The 18,639-nt window shown below is 36.8% G+C and overlaps 1 protein-coding gene across 8 annotated transcripts in view; it reads left to right on the top strand.

The window, feature by feature from the left end:
- ZNF644 (zinc finger protein 644) overlaps positions 1–17,758 on the top strand; it is a 74,070-nt gene extending 56,312 nt beyond the window's left edge. For 7 of the 8 annotated variants that reach the window (XM_041483491.1, XM_041483486.1, XM_041483489.1 and 4 more), the window contains 4 exons: positions 594–3,616; positions 3,787–4,392; positions 14,338–14,440; positions 14,950–17,758. In XM_041483491.1, the coding sequence (XP_041339425.1) occupies positions 625–3,616; positions 3,787–4,392; positions 14,338–14,440; positions 14,950–15,142 (3,894 nt within the window). In that variant the 5' untranslated portion in view covers positions 594–624 and the 3' untranslated portion in view covers positions 15,143–17,758. Of the gene's footprint in view, positions 1–593; positions 3,617–3,786; positions 4,393–6,938; positions 7,062–14,337; positions 14,441–14,949 lie in introns of all 8 variants that reach the window. The other variant, XM_041483492.1, reaches the window with a different exon arrangement.
- Positions 17,759–18,639: the final 881 nt, after the last annotated feature.

Here is an 18,639-nt window from a genome sequence, read left to right on the forward strand (position 1 = left end):
TTTGATCCTTAGCTGTGTCTCTGTCACTAATCAGATGCTCAAAACCAGCTTCATTGTGTTTTTCCCTTCTGCAGGTTTCCATGTAGCATCAGGTCAGTTGTATGGAAGTACTTCCAAAAAAGTGCTACCTTGAGAAACATAAAGACTGTTTTAGATTCCTAAAGAATGTTTAAAAAACCCCCCCCAGAATTGCTAATAGATGTCTAGGTAGCCTTTACTTCTTGCTTTTACTTCTGGAGAACAACTGAAGATAATCTGTATTTATGTACATATAGAATGTATTTGCTTTTGTTTTGACAATCTAATTTTCCTCATTTTGTTTGTGTGTAGGTGTCAGGCTTCTTTGAATGGGATATTTGGCAGTGACTAGTTTGCTGTATGGTTATTAATAGTGCAGCAAAAACAATATAATTTGTTTATTGCTTCATTGATTCACTATAAATGTTCTGGATATCCTAAAGGAAAAGTAGATTTTTGACAAGTTCAAAACATCTTTTTAGATTACAGTGTGAAGAGTGATCCTGAAGAAAGCTGTAAATTAAAGTCATTATTTATTTCTGCAATTGCCTGATTTTTTCTTGTTTGTTTTTTAGTATAAATGTACTTAATGGACAGACCAGCAATATGGGTGATTTAGAGACAAATACTGGAGTCACTTGTGCTAAAGAAGAAGAAATCCTGTGTGATGATAATTTTGTATCTGAGGAAGAAGGTGGCATTCCCAAACCAGACGAGAGTGACACATCATTTCAGAACAACACTTTGACTGAGGAGCTATCAAGGGACAGATCTGAAAAAGCCTTAAGTGGAGGCCAGGCTTCTCTATTTATACACACTGGTGCTCCTACTGTTTCTAGTGAAAACTTTATGTTGTCTAGAGGAACTGCTGTTAATGGACCAGTTTCACACTCCACCTCAACAAAGACTTCCATTATGAATAAAGGCAGCGTTTCATTAACCACTGGACAGCCTGGAGGTCATCTCTCAGATTCCTGCTCAACTTTGACAGTGGTTCATGATCTTCAGCTGCCCGCCAAGAGTACAACACAGAAATCCAATCAGCACCAAGTTTTATTTTTGTTACCTGATGTAGCACATGCTAAGAACCTGACTCATTCCATTAAAAATCTACCTACCTCTGCTTCAGTTGGTTGTGATTCACAGAAAACAGTAGGAAATAGTGTAGATAGCACTTTAGTAGACCAAGTAGAAGTTTGTGAAGATGATAAAAATTTACTAGTAAAAGATGATTGTGTCGATACATTAACAAGCATTTCCTCAGGTACAGGTGGCTTCAGATCGGGATGTGATCCCAGCTGGGATCCACAGAAAGAGTTTATACAGTTTCTTATGACTAATGAAGAAACAATAGAGAAGTCTCCCATTCACTGTAAGGTAGGGCTAGAAAAGAAGCGAAAAAGGAAAATGGATGTTAGTAAAATAACACGCTATACCGAAGACTGTTTTGATGATACCAGTTGTATTCCTAGTAAATCAAAACTATTAAATGTTGAATTCTTAGAGCAGAATGAGGAGCTACAAATAGTAGAACCACAGAAATATTCTTTGAGTAAAGTAAAGCCTGAGTCTACAGATGAAGAGCTGGAAACTGTTGATGGTATCCAGCAGCTCATTTATAGTCCCACTAGTAACTGTGCAGAAGATACTTCTCCTGTTCACACTAGCACTTTTCTATCCAATACTTTGAAAAACAAATGTGAAGAGAATGATTCTGAACCACCATCTACTTTCAGTGCTGATGAACCATCATTTTATCCCTGTACAAAGTGCAATGTGAATTTTAGAGAGAAGAAACATCTGCATAGGCATATGATGTACCATTTAGATGGGAACAGTCATTTCCGACACCTCAATGTCCCCAGGCCCTATGCCTGTAGGGAATGCGGAAGGACATTTCGAGATCGTAATTCACTTCTTAAACATATGATAATTCACCAGGAAAGAAGGCAGAAATTGATGGAAGAAATCCGTGAGCTGAAAGAACTTCAGGATGAGGGTAGGAGTGCACGGTTACAATGCCCACAGTGTGTATTTGGTACCAATTGTCCCAAAACGTTTGTGCAGCATGCAAAGACCCATGAAAAAGATAAAAGATATTACTGTTGTGAGGAATGCAATTTTATGGCTGTGACAGAAAATGAACTGGAGTGCCATCGAGGGATCGCTCATGGAGCAGTAGTCAAATGTTCAATTATTGGTAGCGACTTGTCCCAGAGAAAAAGTCAGAAAAAGGCATCCTTGAAAGATCCTTATTTAGGATCCTCAAGAAAGTCATCGACATATATGTGTAAGCTGTGTCCGTTTGCTACTTCAGCTAGAAGCATTTTAAAAAAACACATGGCATATTTGCATTCAGCATCATGCCTTGATCCCTTTGGTAGCCATCTTAGACTAGATAAAAGAAAAGGCAGTTTAATAGAAGAATCTTTAGATTTTCGTAGCAGGACAAAACAGTTGATCAAACATTCTTCTACTTTCCCAAAGAATTCTGCTTTAAAACAGGATGTAAAAAGATCATTTGGCTCTACTTCACAATCCAGTAACTTCGCAAAACTTCACAAGAGACCCTACAGGATACAGAAGGCTCGGAAAAGCGTTTCACAGTCATCTGTAAGTGTGTGCAATCTAAATTCTACAAACAAGAACTTTTTTATTAGAAATAGCATTGACCAAAAACGTAGATGTTTTCATCAAGCAGCAAAGCAGAAAGCTAGTTCCAAAAAAAGTAATTATTTATATAGACACAAATATGAAAACTACAGGATTATTAAAAAATCTAGTGACTCTTACCCATTGCATTTAAAAAAGGAAGAGTCCAAATCTGTCAGTACTTTACATTTGTTTTCTTCATCAAGTAATAATTGTTTTGTCATGGATTCAAATAGCCTTGATTGCAAAAGGGCAGAAGGCTGTAAAGATCGTAGGCATGTAGCTGTAAAGAGAGTGGTTAAAGAATCCAGGAGGGAAGGCTCTGTTACAGGAGATGATTTGGATTGCTATCCAGATTTTCTGCATAAAATGACTGTTGTTGTTTTACAGAAACTAAACTCTGCTGAAAAAAAAGACAGCTATGAAACGGAGGATGAAAGTTCATGGGATAATGTTGAACTATGTGATTACACTACACAGTCTGTGGAGGATGAATCTTACAGTGATATTAATCAGGAGCATGTAAACCTATTCCCCATATTCAAAGGTAAAATGGAAGATAATGAAGCTGGTGATAAATCTTCACTTGGTTATGAGCAGAATGATGGCTTTTATTTTGAGTATTACGAAGATGCTGAGGGTAGTAACTTCTTGCATGACTTGCATGATCCTCAGAATTTAGAAAATGTAGGATCAGCATTGCCAAAGCATAATTCAGTTTTCCACTGGACTGATTTGTCGCTTGAAAAGAAATCGTGCCCATACTGTCCAGCAACCTTTGAAACAGGTGTTGGCTTGTCCAATCATGTCAGAGGACATCTTCACAGAGCTGGACTAAGCTATGAAGCCCGTCATGTTGTTTCACCAGAACAGATAGCAACAAGTGACAAAATGCAGCATTTTAAAAGAGCTGGAACAGGGACTCCAGTTAAACGTGTTAGAAAAGGTAAGATTTGTTTTTTTATTTGGGTACAAAGTTGGGTGGACAAAGGAATTTATTGAGCACTGAACAAGGCTTGCTTTAGCTTCTTGTAAAACCTCTCTTCTTGTGATTTGCAGTTGTCATGTTTAACTGTATATAATTGTCAAAAAACATTATAATTATTTTCTTTGTAGCGATTGAGAAATCTGAAACTTCCTCTGAGCATACATGTCAGCTCTGTGGTGGCTGGTTCGATACTAAAATTGGATTGTCTAACCATGTGCGAGGACACCTGAAGAGGCTTGGCAAAACCAAGTGGGACGCGCACAAGTCTCCCATCTGTGTTCTGAATGAAATGATGCAAAATGAAGAGAAGTATGAAAAAATCCTAAAGGCTTTGAACAGTCGCCGTATTATTCCCAGACCATTTGTTGCTCAGAAATTTGCATCAAATGATGACTTTTTATCTCAGAATGTTATACCTCTTGAAGCATACCATAATGGCTTAAAGACTGAAGATATATCTGTGTCTGCATCAGAGGAAGAAGGGCTGAGTTTCCTAAATGAATGTGATGAAACAAAAGCAGTACTACATGATGAAAAAAGAAATCAGTCACTTACACTGATAGAACTCCTGAAAAACAAGAGGTTAGGAGAAGAAAGGAATCCTGATATTTCCCCTCAAAAGATTCATAATCAAACTGCAAGAAAGAGGTTTGTTCAGAAATGTGTTCTTCCATTAAATGAAGACAGTCCATTGATGTATCAGCCACAAAAAATGGACTTGACTATGCAGTCAGGTAAGAAGGTGTTTCTTGACAACATTTCCAAAGAATCATATCATTCGTAGAAAATGTACAAGTGCAGAGTATTTTATTTGGGATTCTGTTCATTTAATTCTTGTTCCATTTCCAGAGGACACTTGACTGCAAGAGGTAGCACAGCAAATTTTTTTGACATGTTTTTCCTAAAGTGAAAAAACCCCTCAGCAGCACTGAAGGGTTTTTGCATGGAATATAGTTCCTGTTCTGCATATGACTGGGCTTGCACATTGAAAGTGGACACAAAGTGAGCCTCAGTAAGGAAGACAACACATCCTGCAGTAAACAAGTTGAAGTGTCTGTGCATATTTGGTAGACTAACAGTTCTGAAATGTTTGAGCTTGCAACCCTGATTTTGGGCATTGGAACAGCTGGTTTAGGAATACTGCATTTAAGTCTTCAAGGTTTGTGCAAGGCAGCGTTTGCTCAAACTAACAGAACTGTTGATACCATTATAAATGCATAATGCTTCAGATTGGTGAATCACTGTCAACTAATTTTGATGGTTTTAGGCAAACATACTCTTACAACATAGATTAATTCTTGTTTGTTGCAAATTGTGGCTGCTGTGAGAAACTCATGCTTGCTTAGGGCCTGACTATCCTGAGAGACAACCTGTGCTGGTTCAAGCTTTGTTGGCATACAGTTGTAGCCAGCAGGTTTCCAATGCACGGCCTCTGACCAATAAGGACCTAGATTGTCCCTCCACTGAGAATTGTGCTAATGAAACAATTCTGCAATCAACTTCCTAGCTACTCTGTATACTAATAGAGCAGGCTTGTAGGGTGATGTTTTTAACTTACTTGTCACATGAGAATTATTTCTAGTCTTGGGGAACTCTTACAACATCCTTTTTAATGTGTATGTAGAGCTTGCATTTACTGGTTTCTTGGTTGGACACCACCAATGCTACAGGATTTTCAAGACTGGAGAGCAGGATCTTATTTTTATACCCCTGACTTTTTTTTGTGCTGTTTCTTTTCTTGTTATTAAGCAGGCTAGTAAAACTGGCAGTGCCTAGTACTTTTTCACCTGTATTCTTTTCTTTCTTTAAACAAAAAAACCCAACAATCTGATGTGCTCAGAAGTTCTTTTAGGGGCTATAAAAGTGTGGCAATAAATCTCTTAAGAAGGGTGGCTTTCTAAAATGACATAGTAGAAGTGGAAAAGAATTACATTTTATGTCTTCTGTACGTCTGTGGTTGTCCCTTAAGACAGGAGATTGCTTAATAAAGGAAGTGTATCTTTGACAGGTTTAATGATTTGAAAAATAATGCTCAAGGAATAGCTTGCCAAACCTGACACTGTGTTTTGCTTTCTGTATAATATTTACTGCTCAATACTAGGTAGAACCTGTTTGGTTATGATGAACAACAAGTAAAAATAAACATACGCTCGCATAGTACTAACAGTTCTGAATGGGGCCCGATAGTTTTCTGTGGCTGAGGTAACAGAATTTGATAACTAACGCACTGTGCCAGTTGAGTTAATAAGAAAATATTTAACATCAAGTTGAAAATCTTTTTTTTTTTTTCCTAAAAAGGCAAATATTCCTAATTCTGGTTTTAGTTTTATAAAGGCTTTTACCAACCAGGTGTTCTTCTTCTGTAACTTGCCTGAAAAAACAGCATGTCTTCTGTGGGCTGCTGGAGAATAGCATTCTTTCTTTCCTGCAGAGACTTTACAGCTGAGTAGTTTTAGCTTTTTCATTTATTCTTCTAATAATTTATTAGTAGAGAACCTGAAATATTAGTTCACCAAAACAATATATCTTTAGTAAAATGCAGGGAGAAATATTGTGAAGTTGAGGAGGAGATAAGTTACAATGGTTTCTTGGTCCGTAAGTGAGGAGTTCAGTATTGTTTCATTGTTTTCGTGTGATAAATAGCATGTTGCTTTGTTGATATTTATTTAGCACAAGATTTTAGCAAAAAAACTTCAAATAATTTACTTTCATTATCAGTTGTGCATCTAAAGTAATGAATAGAAAATGCACTGAACAAAATGTTTTGTCTAACAGCTGTTCAGTGGTGTGTTTTACCACCTTTTTCTCTGAGCCTTCAACAGCAGCCTAATTTTAGTATTGAGTGCTTTAGTCTTATGGGTAAAACACTTTTAATTACCACTTTGTCAACTTGACTTTTCAAATTCTCTTTATTGGAAATTCTGAAAGCTCTGAAATTTCTCAACAGAATTGTGCTATTCAAATTGCAGGATTGTATTTTGGAATTAGAGCTTCAGTATGTGGAGATCTGTAGGAGCTTGGTAGTAGGTATTAAATGCAGAGTAGCCTACTGGGCTCAAGTTGCCTCCTTTCTGTTCTTTTTCAAATAACATGGTTTGGCTTAAAGCACTAGGTGGAAAACTAATAACGGGTAACTTGGATCCTTCTAATATACTAAACAATTGCATCAATGCAGTGAATATATTTTAAACCATCTTTATTGCAGAAAACTTTTTACAACGCTTTGAGAATTTCATTTTTTGAAGAGAGAACTGGATTATAGTTTTCTTTTGAATGATAGGTATGCCTGTGAAGCTTAGAACGTGTGTGCATTGCAATACGACGTTTACAAGTGCTGTTAGCCTGTCCAACCACTTACGCGCTTATGCACGAAAGAAGAGTGCTGGACTTTTGACTGGGACAGGTATGTTTTGTTACAGATGTAAAAGCAAGTCTGTCTATGATACATTTTCTTCATCAGACTGGACAAAAGCATATGTTAATTCAAAATAATTCTGAAGCTTCTGCCGGTAAACAATTTATTTGCCATAAAACTTCAGCAACCTGTAAGAAAACGTATGTTGCTGTTGTCCACTCTCGTGTCTGATTTTCATTCTTAGTCTTTGATTTTGGATCCAACATTTAAGGTATGTAAGCAAAACTAAGAGACGGTTGCTTAAATTCATTCTCTTATGATATTGCAACTTCCAAACCAGATAGCTGGCCTTCTAATGAAGTGTTTCAAAGTATCTCAGAAATGAGAGTGGTGGGGAGAAAAAAGGCAACGATACAACAAGTAGTTTTTACTGTCTAGTACTTATAGTTACAAAGAATACTCCAGTAAAATAGGAAAAGCAAGTTATTTTACACTCTGTTTATTTCTAACAACATATGATATGTAGTTGGTTTCATATCTTGTTTGGCTCACAACCCAAAAACTACCTGTTCTGACATTGAGTGAGGGTAGTACAGCATTTGGCACTGCTGTTAATGTTTTTTATTAAAACACACTTCATTTTGAAATTCTTCTAATATTTTGATTTGTTTTCAGAGACCTGTAGCTTGCTTGGCTGTAGGCAGTTTCTGAGTTTACTCGGATTATTGCTGAGATTAATGGGACTTCACATGGTCAACAGCAAATTGAGGAGCAGAGATGCAATATAATGAGGAAAATTTGGAGATATGAAGCCTGAAATATTCTGTAATTAAGAAGGGCAACCATCAGTTTTCTGTGTCAATAAACACAGACTTTTACATAATGCACTTGGAAAATGCATAATCCTTTTTTGATCTGCAAATGTAATTCATTATGCTAAGAATGACAAACTGAGTAGCAGGCTTTCTCTGTAGAAGGCTGAAAGTAATGTGTTTGTAATACAGGCCTGTGGCTGCCAGGTCTTCTGTTGCTTTACATTAGTGCTATAACAAAGCAGCTTTGGAAGGAAGTCAGCAGACGTAGTAATACCTAACATGTAGGAGAATATGCCTTTAGTCAGTGATTCTGAAAATTTTCATATTTATTCAGTAGAAGGGTGATGATAGTGAACTTCATTTACCACTGCTGTGATTTGATATTATCCCTGTGGTAAGTTCCTTTTCTTATATACCTACTGAGGAAATATTTTTCAATAGCTATATATTTAAATTGCACATTAATAACTTAACAGTAAATAAATGAAGGAGACACTGGCAGATAGGATAGTACAGAGATTGCATCCTAGACAAGCACTTCGTACCTAGCTTCCCTCTTGCTAAGTGGGAAAAGTAAAGGAAGCTGGTTTAGGTACTTTCAGGGTTTTTTGTTTGTTTTCTTTAAGAAACGTATTTTGCTAGTGAAGTAGTTGCATAGTCATCAGAACAGGTGTCACTTTTCTTAAAAGAATGGAAAGAAAACTCATGAGTCTTCTATCATTGGACCTAGAAGTTGGTTTTGAATTAGGTTGGAAACAATATGGGGTTAGAAACAAAGTTTAAATAAAAGGTTAGAAACAAAAGTTGGGGGAAAAAAAAAATCTTTTGCTCTCAGAAGCTGGAGCTAAGATAAATAACTTACACCATGGATAAAGGCCCGTCACTGAAACCATTGACTTAGGGAGTCAATGTTGAGTTCTAGCTGTAACATCATGCCAATGTGTATTTGTAGCAACTTAGTCATTACTGTGCTGCAACTGTGAAGGTTGTAAACTTTGCTCATTGACTTCTCACTCAAGCAAGCTTAATGCAAGGCTTGTACACCAAAAAATATGCTTTTAAACAGTTGTTCTGATTGATATTCCACTTTGTAATATACGTTTTGTGAAGAGAATTATTTTAATGCAAGATTTCACTAGTACACACTAGTTCTAAAGTACACACAAGTACACTCTTGTTATGAGTGTTGCTCTTGAGTAGATCCCGGGTTTTCCTTACTAAATGATGGTTGTGGTTGACAGCAATTTTGAGATGTCTTCAGTTGGGCCTCAGCCGCAGCTAAACCTTCAATGGTCTTCAGCCATTGTATGGAGACAATGAGGACATGTTTATACATGTTGCTTCTCATTTAGCCTTTCTTATATCTTCTAAAGCAAACATAACTACCAAAAATAAAACATATCAGTTGAATAATTATATCAGTTTCTTGCTGTAATAAAATAATAGTGTCTGAACATGAATGCTGTAATTCTTTTATCTGGCAGTTGTTATGGGACCTGTCTAGGCACTACTATTTATTAGGAAAAATAACATGAGAAATATGAGATCCCTGCATGCCACCAAAGTGACACCTTTCCAAGCATTACATTAGCTTACGTACTAGTCTCAGATTTTCCATTTGTCTGCACGTGTTTTTGATATTGACTGTTATCATATTGCTCTTCTAGCAGACATCCTGCTTCTTCAGTCAGTAATGTCATCATATTTAGTTAAATCTTAGCCTATTTTTCTTTTCAAGTGCAACTTGACAGTTTTAATAGTATAATAGACAAAGTTAAGCATAACGGTAGCTTTGGAGAATAGACTCAAGAAAAACATCCTAGAAGTGAAAGTTCCTAGGTTGTTGGCTGTTTGAGGTTAATCTTTATTAAACTTTATTTGTGCCTATAATAATGCGTTATAGATCCACTGTAGAGCAAGTACCCGTGTGTTCAGATGTCTGGCTGGAACTTTTGTTGTTATTATTCAGTCCACTTTTTAACAACTTAATCGCTCATCTTGATTAGATGTTAATTTCCTTTTATACCTGTTTTGATGTATAGCAACATATTGGTGTTTCTCAGAGCAGATGGTCAATTTGCTTCTTTCTTCTGAGTATCTTTAGAGCACTGACCAAACCAACACGAAATCTTCAAAATGCATCTCACTCTTCTTCGTGTAGTTGTATATTCAGCTTCCTTTCTTTTTTTCTCTCTGGGCTTCTCTTGCTCCCTCCTGCCCTGGCTCTCCCCAAGTCTCTTGATTCTTTCTTACACCCTGGCTTTTTATATCTTCTCTTTGTTGACCCTGACCCTTTTCACACACTCAGTCTCTTCTTACTGGCTTTCATCTTCTGGGAATCACCGCTTTCTTCTTTGGCCTCTGCTTCTATAGATGGAGACTGCTTTGTCAGAAGTTTGGGAGGGAACAGTAAAGTACAGAGCAAGGAGTCTGACCTTCAAGCCAACAGTGTGGCTCAGGTAGTGGTTCATGGGGGCCACTATGTGTTCAAATAATTTCAAATGTTGTTTTGTCAAACTTGTAGCTCTGGGATGGTTGCGGTGGAAGCATATCAAACATGCAGGAATCTGAGATCCTCTGGCTTTGTGTGTCATTGTTCTGTGCTGTTACAGTCATAACAAATCAACTGGCATGATGAGCTCATTTTCAGCATCTTATAAAATCCTACAGAGAGCAAATGATAGGAGGGGTTTATTCAATGTACTTCACTGCGCAGTAGTGATGAGGAGAGATAGTAAGTGATTGAATTTGAAAAATTATTGACTAAATGTACAAGAAAGTTCATTATTTTTTACTTGGCAGTGTTTTCAAATGGTTAATTAGTTCCATTTCTATGTCCAATTATTCAACTTGTTTTAGCTTATGTACACTTTGACAAAAGTAATGAAGTCCGAATAAAAGACCCAGCTTCAGTTTTCCTGAAATAAGAAGCATTTCATGTTGGGGGAGATCAGGAAGCAGAGCATTTTAATTTGGAACTGCTGACCACACGTCATGGCATGAAAGGGCATCTAATTGTGACCTGTCTAATTCACATAGGCATGCTCATTGAAACCTCTATGTCCATCTGCTTGTAGTCTTTCTTGATAAGTCATCACAGACGTTTTTGTATGCAGTGTTTTTACCTAGCATATATATTTTGAAGTAGTGTGCTCTGAAGTTGTACATAAGTATCTCAAGCAGAATCCTCCGAAGTTTGATAGTCTTTTGTTTTATATGGGTTGTTTCTCCATCATGTTGTATCAGCAGTTTGAGGATGTTGTGTGACTGGTTGTTTACAAGAAGTTTTTCAGTTATCAACTAGGAAACACCAGGTGGCCAAACTTGAAAGAAAGAGAGTTCTTCCAAAAAGAAGTAGGTCTTTATAGAGAATGAGGAATGATAGTTTGGAAGCTGTTATAACTACAAAGTAGCTGTTAATGATCAGTAGTTCCTACCTCTCTCCAGCAATTTGCTGCAGTTTCCATGCAGCTTACTGGAGCTAAACTAGCCCTGGTCTCTTCCCAGACATGATAAGACTTTTTGAGGAGGTCATGTTTTGTTACAGAAAAGGCATAGAAAAAGCAGGAACTGAGTTTTGGTCAGAACATGGCTGCTTTATGGGGAGGCAGTGGCTGAGGCAATTGTGTGATTTAGTTGATGTTTGCAACCACTTGTAAGCATTCTATCAACAGAGTACTCAAGTGTGTGCATGTGACTTTATTTAAACTTGTTCTCTGGATAGACAAAATGAAATTAATGTGATGGTTACTGGTACGCATGCCTCATAACTGCTGTTTGAATTGTAGTTTTCAATGAGCTTTACTCAGATATTCCTCCTTCACTCACTTTCCATCTTCACTGGAGTAACTTCAAAAGATACTGGTGCGGCTTTGAGCTCCCTAAAATGTGAAAGAATATGTTCATTATCTCAGAACACAAAGGGAACAAAAAAATTACCCTTGCAGAACACCTGCAAATACCCTTGCAGGATTTGTGTTCTTAGTGTTTTCTGTCTTGTTATAGCAGCTTAACAGCTTCTTGCTTGGGCAAATCTACTTTCAAATTTAGCTAAGCTGCTCTGAGAATTTGTAGTGTAATCTGAGTCCTTTTCTGTGGTCTTTTACTGTAGTATTTTCTTCTCTTTGTTTTATAATTTCCTTATATGGTGCCTCCATCATAAATGGCTGAGAGAACATGCCCTTTCTTTTGTTTTCCTTGTTTTCTCACTGTTCATGGAAAAGGTACCTTTCGAGGAAGTACAAACTACCTTTCCTGGTTAATCATGGCAATTTCTGTCAGTGTTGCTGTTGTTTGATTGCACAGTAGTTCAGAGGGTTTTTTTTCTCAGAAAATTATACACACACACACAAAAACCCATTAGGTGTCAGCAGTCTGTTGCAGAAGACCAATCCAGGTCTTATAGGAAAGGGAGGGCTCTCTGAAATGCTCCAGATGCATGTGAGTAGAATCAAATTTTTTCATGAGAATGAATGTCTTTGCCAACATCAAGGAAATCAGCAAGTTCCAAATACAGGTTGGCCTCTCTAGCAGGAGTCTGTTGTCACTACTGCTTCTTTTTTTTTCCACTCATATAAAATTACATCAACTAACTTGTCATCAGATGCAACTCACGGACACATTTGCATTCGGGTATTACTGACTTCTGTTTCCCTTCTTCCCACGATGTTCCACAAATGGAAAAGGCAAAGCTTTTGCTGTAGTAAGTGCTGAAGATAAGTTGCGCCTCATACAAACAGTTCTCTTCAAAGCATGGGTATCTGGGTTCCAGTATTTTATCTGCTTACATTGCTGCTGGTGTTACTGAAGTTGTGGTATGTAAAACACTTACATATGTGGTAGTTCCTACCTGATACGATAGTTAGCTTTTTTCTGCCTAATTAAATGAAGAATTAAGAACCCCTTGATGCTTTTCCAGAAGCATCTTGGCCATTTCTCTCTCTCTCCCCGCTTCCCCCTTGCGTTACTGCCTTTTTATCCAGATTGGTTTTGTTGTTGCTGTCTGAAAAAAATGCTGTTAAGCGTCATTTTCCTAATGTTGATCTGAAGAAGTCTCTCTAGGTTGGTGTCTGCTTTCCAGTTATTTTATTGGTCCTCTGATACCTTCAAACCTCAGAAATTCATTCTAAATTTTAGATAGGTAGGAATCTTTAAGTCCTGGGATAGAACTGGAAAACATCTGGTATTTCTACCAAGTTGAAAGTTGGGGTACAAGATAAAAGCTTGAGATATGCTCATTTGGAGGGCATGATTAAAATTAAGGATACAATCAAGACTGTGTGTTCTTTAAATCAACATGTTTTACCTCACCAGACAATGTCTCATGCTTCAGAATGCTAAGAGGTTAATTCTTCTGTTTCATATTCTAGGAGTCAAAACTTTAGCCAAATGTAACAATTTTTTTTTCCATTTTACTGTTAAGATGCTTCAGTAGCATAGCATTATGCCTTCTTGGTAAGAATACCACCTGGTACTGTCTTTCTTACTGGTTTCTGTGGAGTTTTTGTTCAAGTGGTATAACTGGTTGTTTGCAAAAGTTTTTGTGTTGGAGTTATATTGTTGGTGTCTTGTGTTTTGGAATAGAGTGTAGCTAGACACACTTCTCAGTTCAAACAGTCACAAACTTCTTGAGCTTTATCAGCTGTTTGTATCATAACATTATTAATTCAGTTTAATCCACTCATCCCCCACTTTGACTGCTTCTTAGAATCTCCAGGTTTTGTTTCCGATTCCCATTACATTTGTTTATGGGAGATACAGACCTCAGAGCTGTCTGAACTCCTTTGCTATATGTTTCCTGTTCACACACGTTAATTTCATACACAGTTTCAAATGCTTAGACTGAATTTAAAAAGTGGTCTTGCCATCCTTGTTGGTTGTCCTAATACCAGCTCCCACTGCCAAGGACTAATACATAGTTTTTGTAAGCTTCATCAGAATTCAGACAGGAGTGAAGGGGAAGCTTCATTTGAAACTCTTAGAACAAAAGGACAGTTTTTTGCTTTGTGTTGAAAACAAATGGCAGGTGTTTTATTCAAACTAGAAAATCCTGATTGTACTAGCTGAAAGCTACAACTTCATAAAATTGTAACTTGGTTGAACATGAATGGTCTTATGATGGTACTTGAACTACAAAACAAGTTCTGAGATTTTGACAGGGTTATATGCATGAAAGGGAATTTGCAGTTGTGCTTTGCTTATGTATAATTCTGCAGTAGGTTTGTAGGTGCTTGCTGATACTAAAACAACAGTTTAATGCTGAATGTCAATTATCTAGTCTTTCAAAGAGCAAGCACAATGCTAACCTAAAAAAACCAGCTTCATGTGTTCTACCAGCATATTTTTTAGAATGTGCTATAATTGTTTTGGATTTACGTTACAATTAAATACAGATAAACAAGGAGGTAGATGTCTTTTCATTATTGCTATAGGGAATACTTGCTGAATATCTCTGTTTGACTAACACTCATTGAAGTATTACTTTCACATATGAAAATTTCTCTTCTTAGCTTTAGACTGTAAACAAAAGAAGTCAAGGTCAAGATCTGGAAGCAAGAAGAAAATGCTGCCGTTACCTCATAGTGCTGATGAAGTTTACATACTCAGATGCAGGTACACAGTGTTACTTTGGTTGGAAGAATACATTCTTAGGAGCTTACTAATGTTAGTCGTAAAGAGATTCATTATTGTATCCATAAATGTTTGTGATTAAATTGAATAATGAGGGGGGAAACGAATTGCCTCTTTTCCTTAATTTAAACAGGAGGATTTGATTCAGTCACACTTGGGTGTTAGATTGCCAGTTGTTTCTCTTAACTAAAATCTTACTGGTTGTGTCTGAGTAATATTGTCCTGCAAAAGAAACCTTATGTAAGAACAACAGATTGTTATTACTGGCATTGAAAGTGTGAGAATGTGAGTTGTATAAGCTGCAGGGTTTTGTGCTCACAGTTACTACTAATGAACTCAGTTACTAAGTTTTTCAGCTAAGACATTGAGAAACTTAAAGAAAACTAAGAAAAACTTAAAGAAAATTAAGACTTTCCTCTTACTGTCTTTGTTTTATAATTTTTCAGTAGAGATAGATGTATCTTGATGAATTAATTTTAATATTTGCATAGGTTTTGTGGTCTGGTCTTTCGAGGACCTTTGTCTGTTCAAGAAGACTGGATAAAGCACTTGCAGCGACACATTGTCAACGCAAATCTTCCACGGACTGGAGCTGGCATGGTTGAGGTCACATCACTACTTAAAAAGCCTGCTTCAATTACTGAAACTTCATTTTCTTTACTGATGGCAGAAGCAGCATCATAGAACACAGAAACATTTTAAATTTTGATTGGATGTAAATTTGAAATACTTCATTTTTTAAAATAAATGGCTACACTAAATTATGTTTATAAATGCTAAAGATGGAAAATAGAGGAAGTGGATTACAGTAACATCAAAATAAATTGAATACTTAACAGTTACAGTAAGTAGTCTTTATATTTTATATAGGGTGGAAGATGTGTTTTTAAGGTTTATTATGTTTTTGTCAGTTACTGTGTTCACTATCAATACAAGACCATTATATGTATGGCAGCCATTTTTAAATTGTTGCACATGGGTACTTAAAAGGACAGATTTTAATAAAACAAAGAAACCACGTTCTCTTCAGTGTTACCCAAATCAAGGTTCTGTTTATTCCAAAAAGAATTACATAGTAAAATAAGATACTATTATATTTTGTTTGTATGTATGTAGTGTTTTGTATAATATCAAGAACTGCTAATACAATTTACTCAACTTAGGGCATTAAATACCATGTACTTCATAGTTCAAGAGACTGTTTCGTTCAAATAGGGCAATTAGTACTATTCTATCTAGGTGTGTAAGTGTTTTTTTTAAATCACATGAGGCTTTTTGTACTAAAAAGTGGAGGGAAACTTGTTTAAACAAATTTCTAATAGAAATATGTACATAATACTGGAAATTTGTGGTAAGGAAATATTCTTTACTTCAGTTGCATTTCTCACTGACAATAAAGTGGTGCATCCATGCTACCTCCTACTTGTCAACAAAGATGGTATTTACCCTTATGTTTTTGTATCATAGTAGATTCAATCCAACTTTCTTTATTACAAAGCATCTTTTTGTTAACAAGTTTGTTACTTTTATGACAATTTACTTAAAGTCTGACTTGCTTACAGAAGTTTGCCTCTACTATTTTATTTAACACTGTAGAAATGTACTAATAAGCATTGCTCACTACACGGTTAGAGTAGGCTTTTCATTTATAATTCTGTTTAAAAGATTGATCATTTTAGAAAATTCAAACACAGATTGAAATGTTTCCACATATGAAGAGAATGTTTACAACTTAAATTTTAGAGCTTGTTTTGGATGTGATTATATGTATGAAAACTGTAACACTATGCTCATGCTAAGGACCTACTTACAGAATTATTGAAATAAATGTGCTGTGAGGATGGAAATATGGTGCAGGTGTCTTGGTCATGATGAATTGTGTTTGTTCATTTAAACTGTCTTCAGAACATGATTTTTGTTTTAATCAAATTAGATTCCTCTACAAATCAATTTTGTATGCAAGTAACATTTCATTTTACTCATATAGGGTAACAGATACTGTAGTTAAGCCAAGGATATGCATTGATATTTTCTTTATATGTAAATAAAGTTAAAAGCAGTTAAAGCAAGAGGAGTATTTTGGTAGAGTATATACATACCTCACTGCCAGTGAAATTGCTTTCCTATGGTATATCTCCTTACCAGAAAAATCTCTAAATAAAAAGGTTTAAAGAAAATCTAAATGTCTATAATGTGAAGCATTTATTTGCATTGTGTGAATTAAGTTTGTGGAATTGATTTGTCTTGCTTGAGATTAGAATCTTCTCATGATCTTAAGTAAAAGTACATTTACTTGCAATAAACTGAATTGTTCACAGATGCATTACATTTGATTGGTGGAAAGTATGAATAAATGTCTGTCTTCCTGGATGCACAGAGTTCAGAGTTAACACATGAGGCTTGTTCATGTTCTGATAGAATGGATGGGCTAAAAATGCACAGCTGTGCAAGACAGAGGCCTCAGACAAGGCCATCCTAGCTCTGTCAAGGCTGTCATTAAATTAGTGGTGTCAGCTGTTTAACTGTACAAATTGCTACAGTTAAGTTTAGCTTTCTTGTTGAAATTTATTCTCTTGTAAGTGGAAAATCTACATCATTACATTTAAAGGCTGGAGGAATAAAAACTTCAGAGATTTTAGAAAAGATAACTGGGATGTTGAAGTGTATTGCAGACAAATCATGTATGCAGACTAACAAATTTCTGAATTTGTGGATACTTGTGGAACTTTTTTATACGATGTGAAAACTGAAGATTTAAAGCAGTGTGTTGAAACAGAATAGAGGGAAGTGATCACATCACCTTGAATGTTTATAATGCTTTAATAGAGTGCTTGTTTACCCTTCTCACCAAAAAAGGTGCTTGTGAGAGCACCATACTTTATGGCTGTTAAGCAAATGAAAAAATCAATTAAGTGCAAATGATATTTATCTAGTGTTGTTAAGAATGCTTGTAAGGTGAAGCCATACCGTGCAGAATTTTGCATTAGCAAAATTTTACTAGATTCATAAAAATAATTTTTAAAACCCTAGCTAATTCTATTTAATTAATTAAGCCCAAATTGTGAGCTGCTTTATGTAATACTAAAATAAAAATGCAAGGTTGTGTCTGAAGAGCAGTGAGCTCTAGGGCTGATCAGTTTCCAAAATGAGATTCTATTGATGAAGAACAGTTTTCAGTGACAGGCTGTGTGCCCTGCTGGCCTTGTGGTATAGTTCAAAAAATATGTAGGAGTTCTAGAACTCTTCTGACTATTAAATTAATTGTATATGTGGTTGATACAGGCTGAATAATCTTTAAAAGTACTATTAGCTGTCCTTAGCCTCTCGTCCTCAAGTGGGGCTATTTGTTTTCCTGGTTTCTGTTGTGTGAAAATACAGATATTTTTTATCATTATCTACAAGGAAATATAAATCCCCCTCTCTGGAGGTTCCAAAATTCTATGTAGTAGAAGAGGGTAGATGAAATCGGTCACTTAGTGATGGCAGTCTGATGGTATGTGGCTTGAGGGGCTCTGGTGGTCTGTGCTAAAGGGCTGGACTTCCAGAGCTGCTCATCTCAACACCAGTGTCAGTCTGTTCAGCTTGGCTTGGGTTGCTCTGGGGTAAAGGCTGCAGTGGCACAGTGATTTCTGTTGGGTTGATTTTGGTTCTTTATCATAGTCCTACTTGTTTCTGAAGTTATCCTAGATTCTGGTAAAGGTCTCTTTAGTAGTAGCCTCAGGAAAATTGTAGAAGACCACCCCCCAAACACTTTTCATAAGATGATGGCCTATATTCCCTAGTCCCGGTGATATTTCTGAATCCTTTTCAGATATAAAACTGCTTGCATTCCCTGAAAAGATGTTTCTGGAGAACTTTGGGTAGGTGATGACAGTGCCCACGGGAGCTGCTGCCAAGGGGGTAGTGTGTTCAGCCATGGAAAACGAAGGCGAGCAGACAGCACATGTTGGGCATTTACTGCGGTTTGCCCGGTCCTGCTTCCTGTGGCCTGGGGGAGCTGTATGAGGTGGGCTGCTCCCAGGGGCTGGGGGGTCCAGCTCTGCCCGCAGATCCAGCTTCCTCCTCAGGGCTCGCCTTCAGCAGGCAGCAGTGTCAGGAGGTGGGTGCTGCTCCCTCCCGCTGGAGGAAGGGCTGACCGTAGCTGTTGGGAGGGGAGCGAGCGCGGCCGTGCCGAGGGCAGG

The sequence above is a fragment of the Pyrgilauda ruficollis genome, unplaced genomic scaffold (genome assembly GCF_017590135.1).
Source record: "Pyrgilauda ruficollis isolate IOZ18807 unplaced genomic scaffold, ASM1759013v1 scaffold6, whole genome shotgun sequence".
In the NCBI taxonomy this organism is placed as follows: Eukaryota; Metazoa; Chordata; class Aves; order Passeriformes; family Passeridae; genus Pyrgilauda; species Pyrgilauda ruficollis.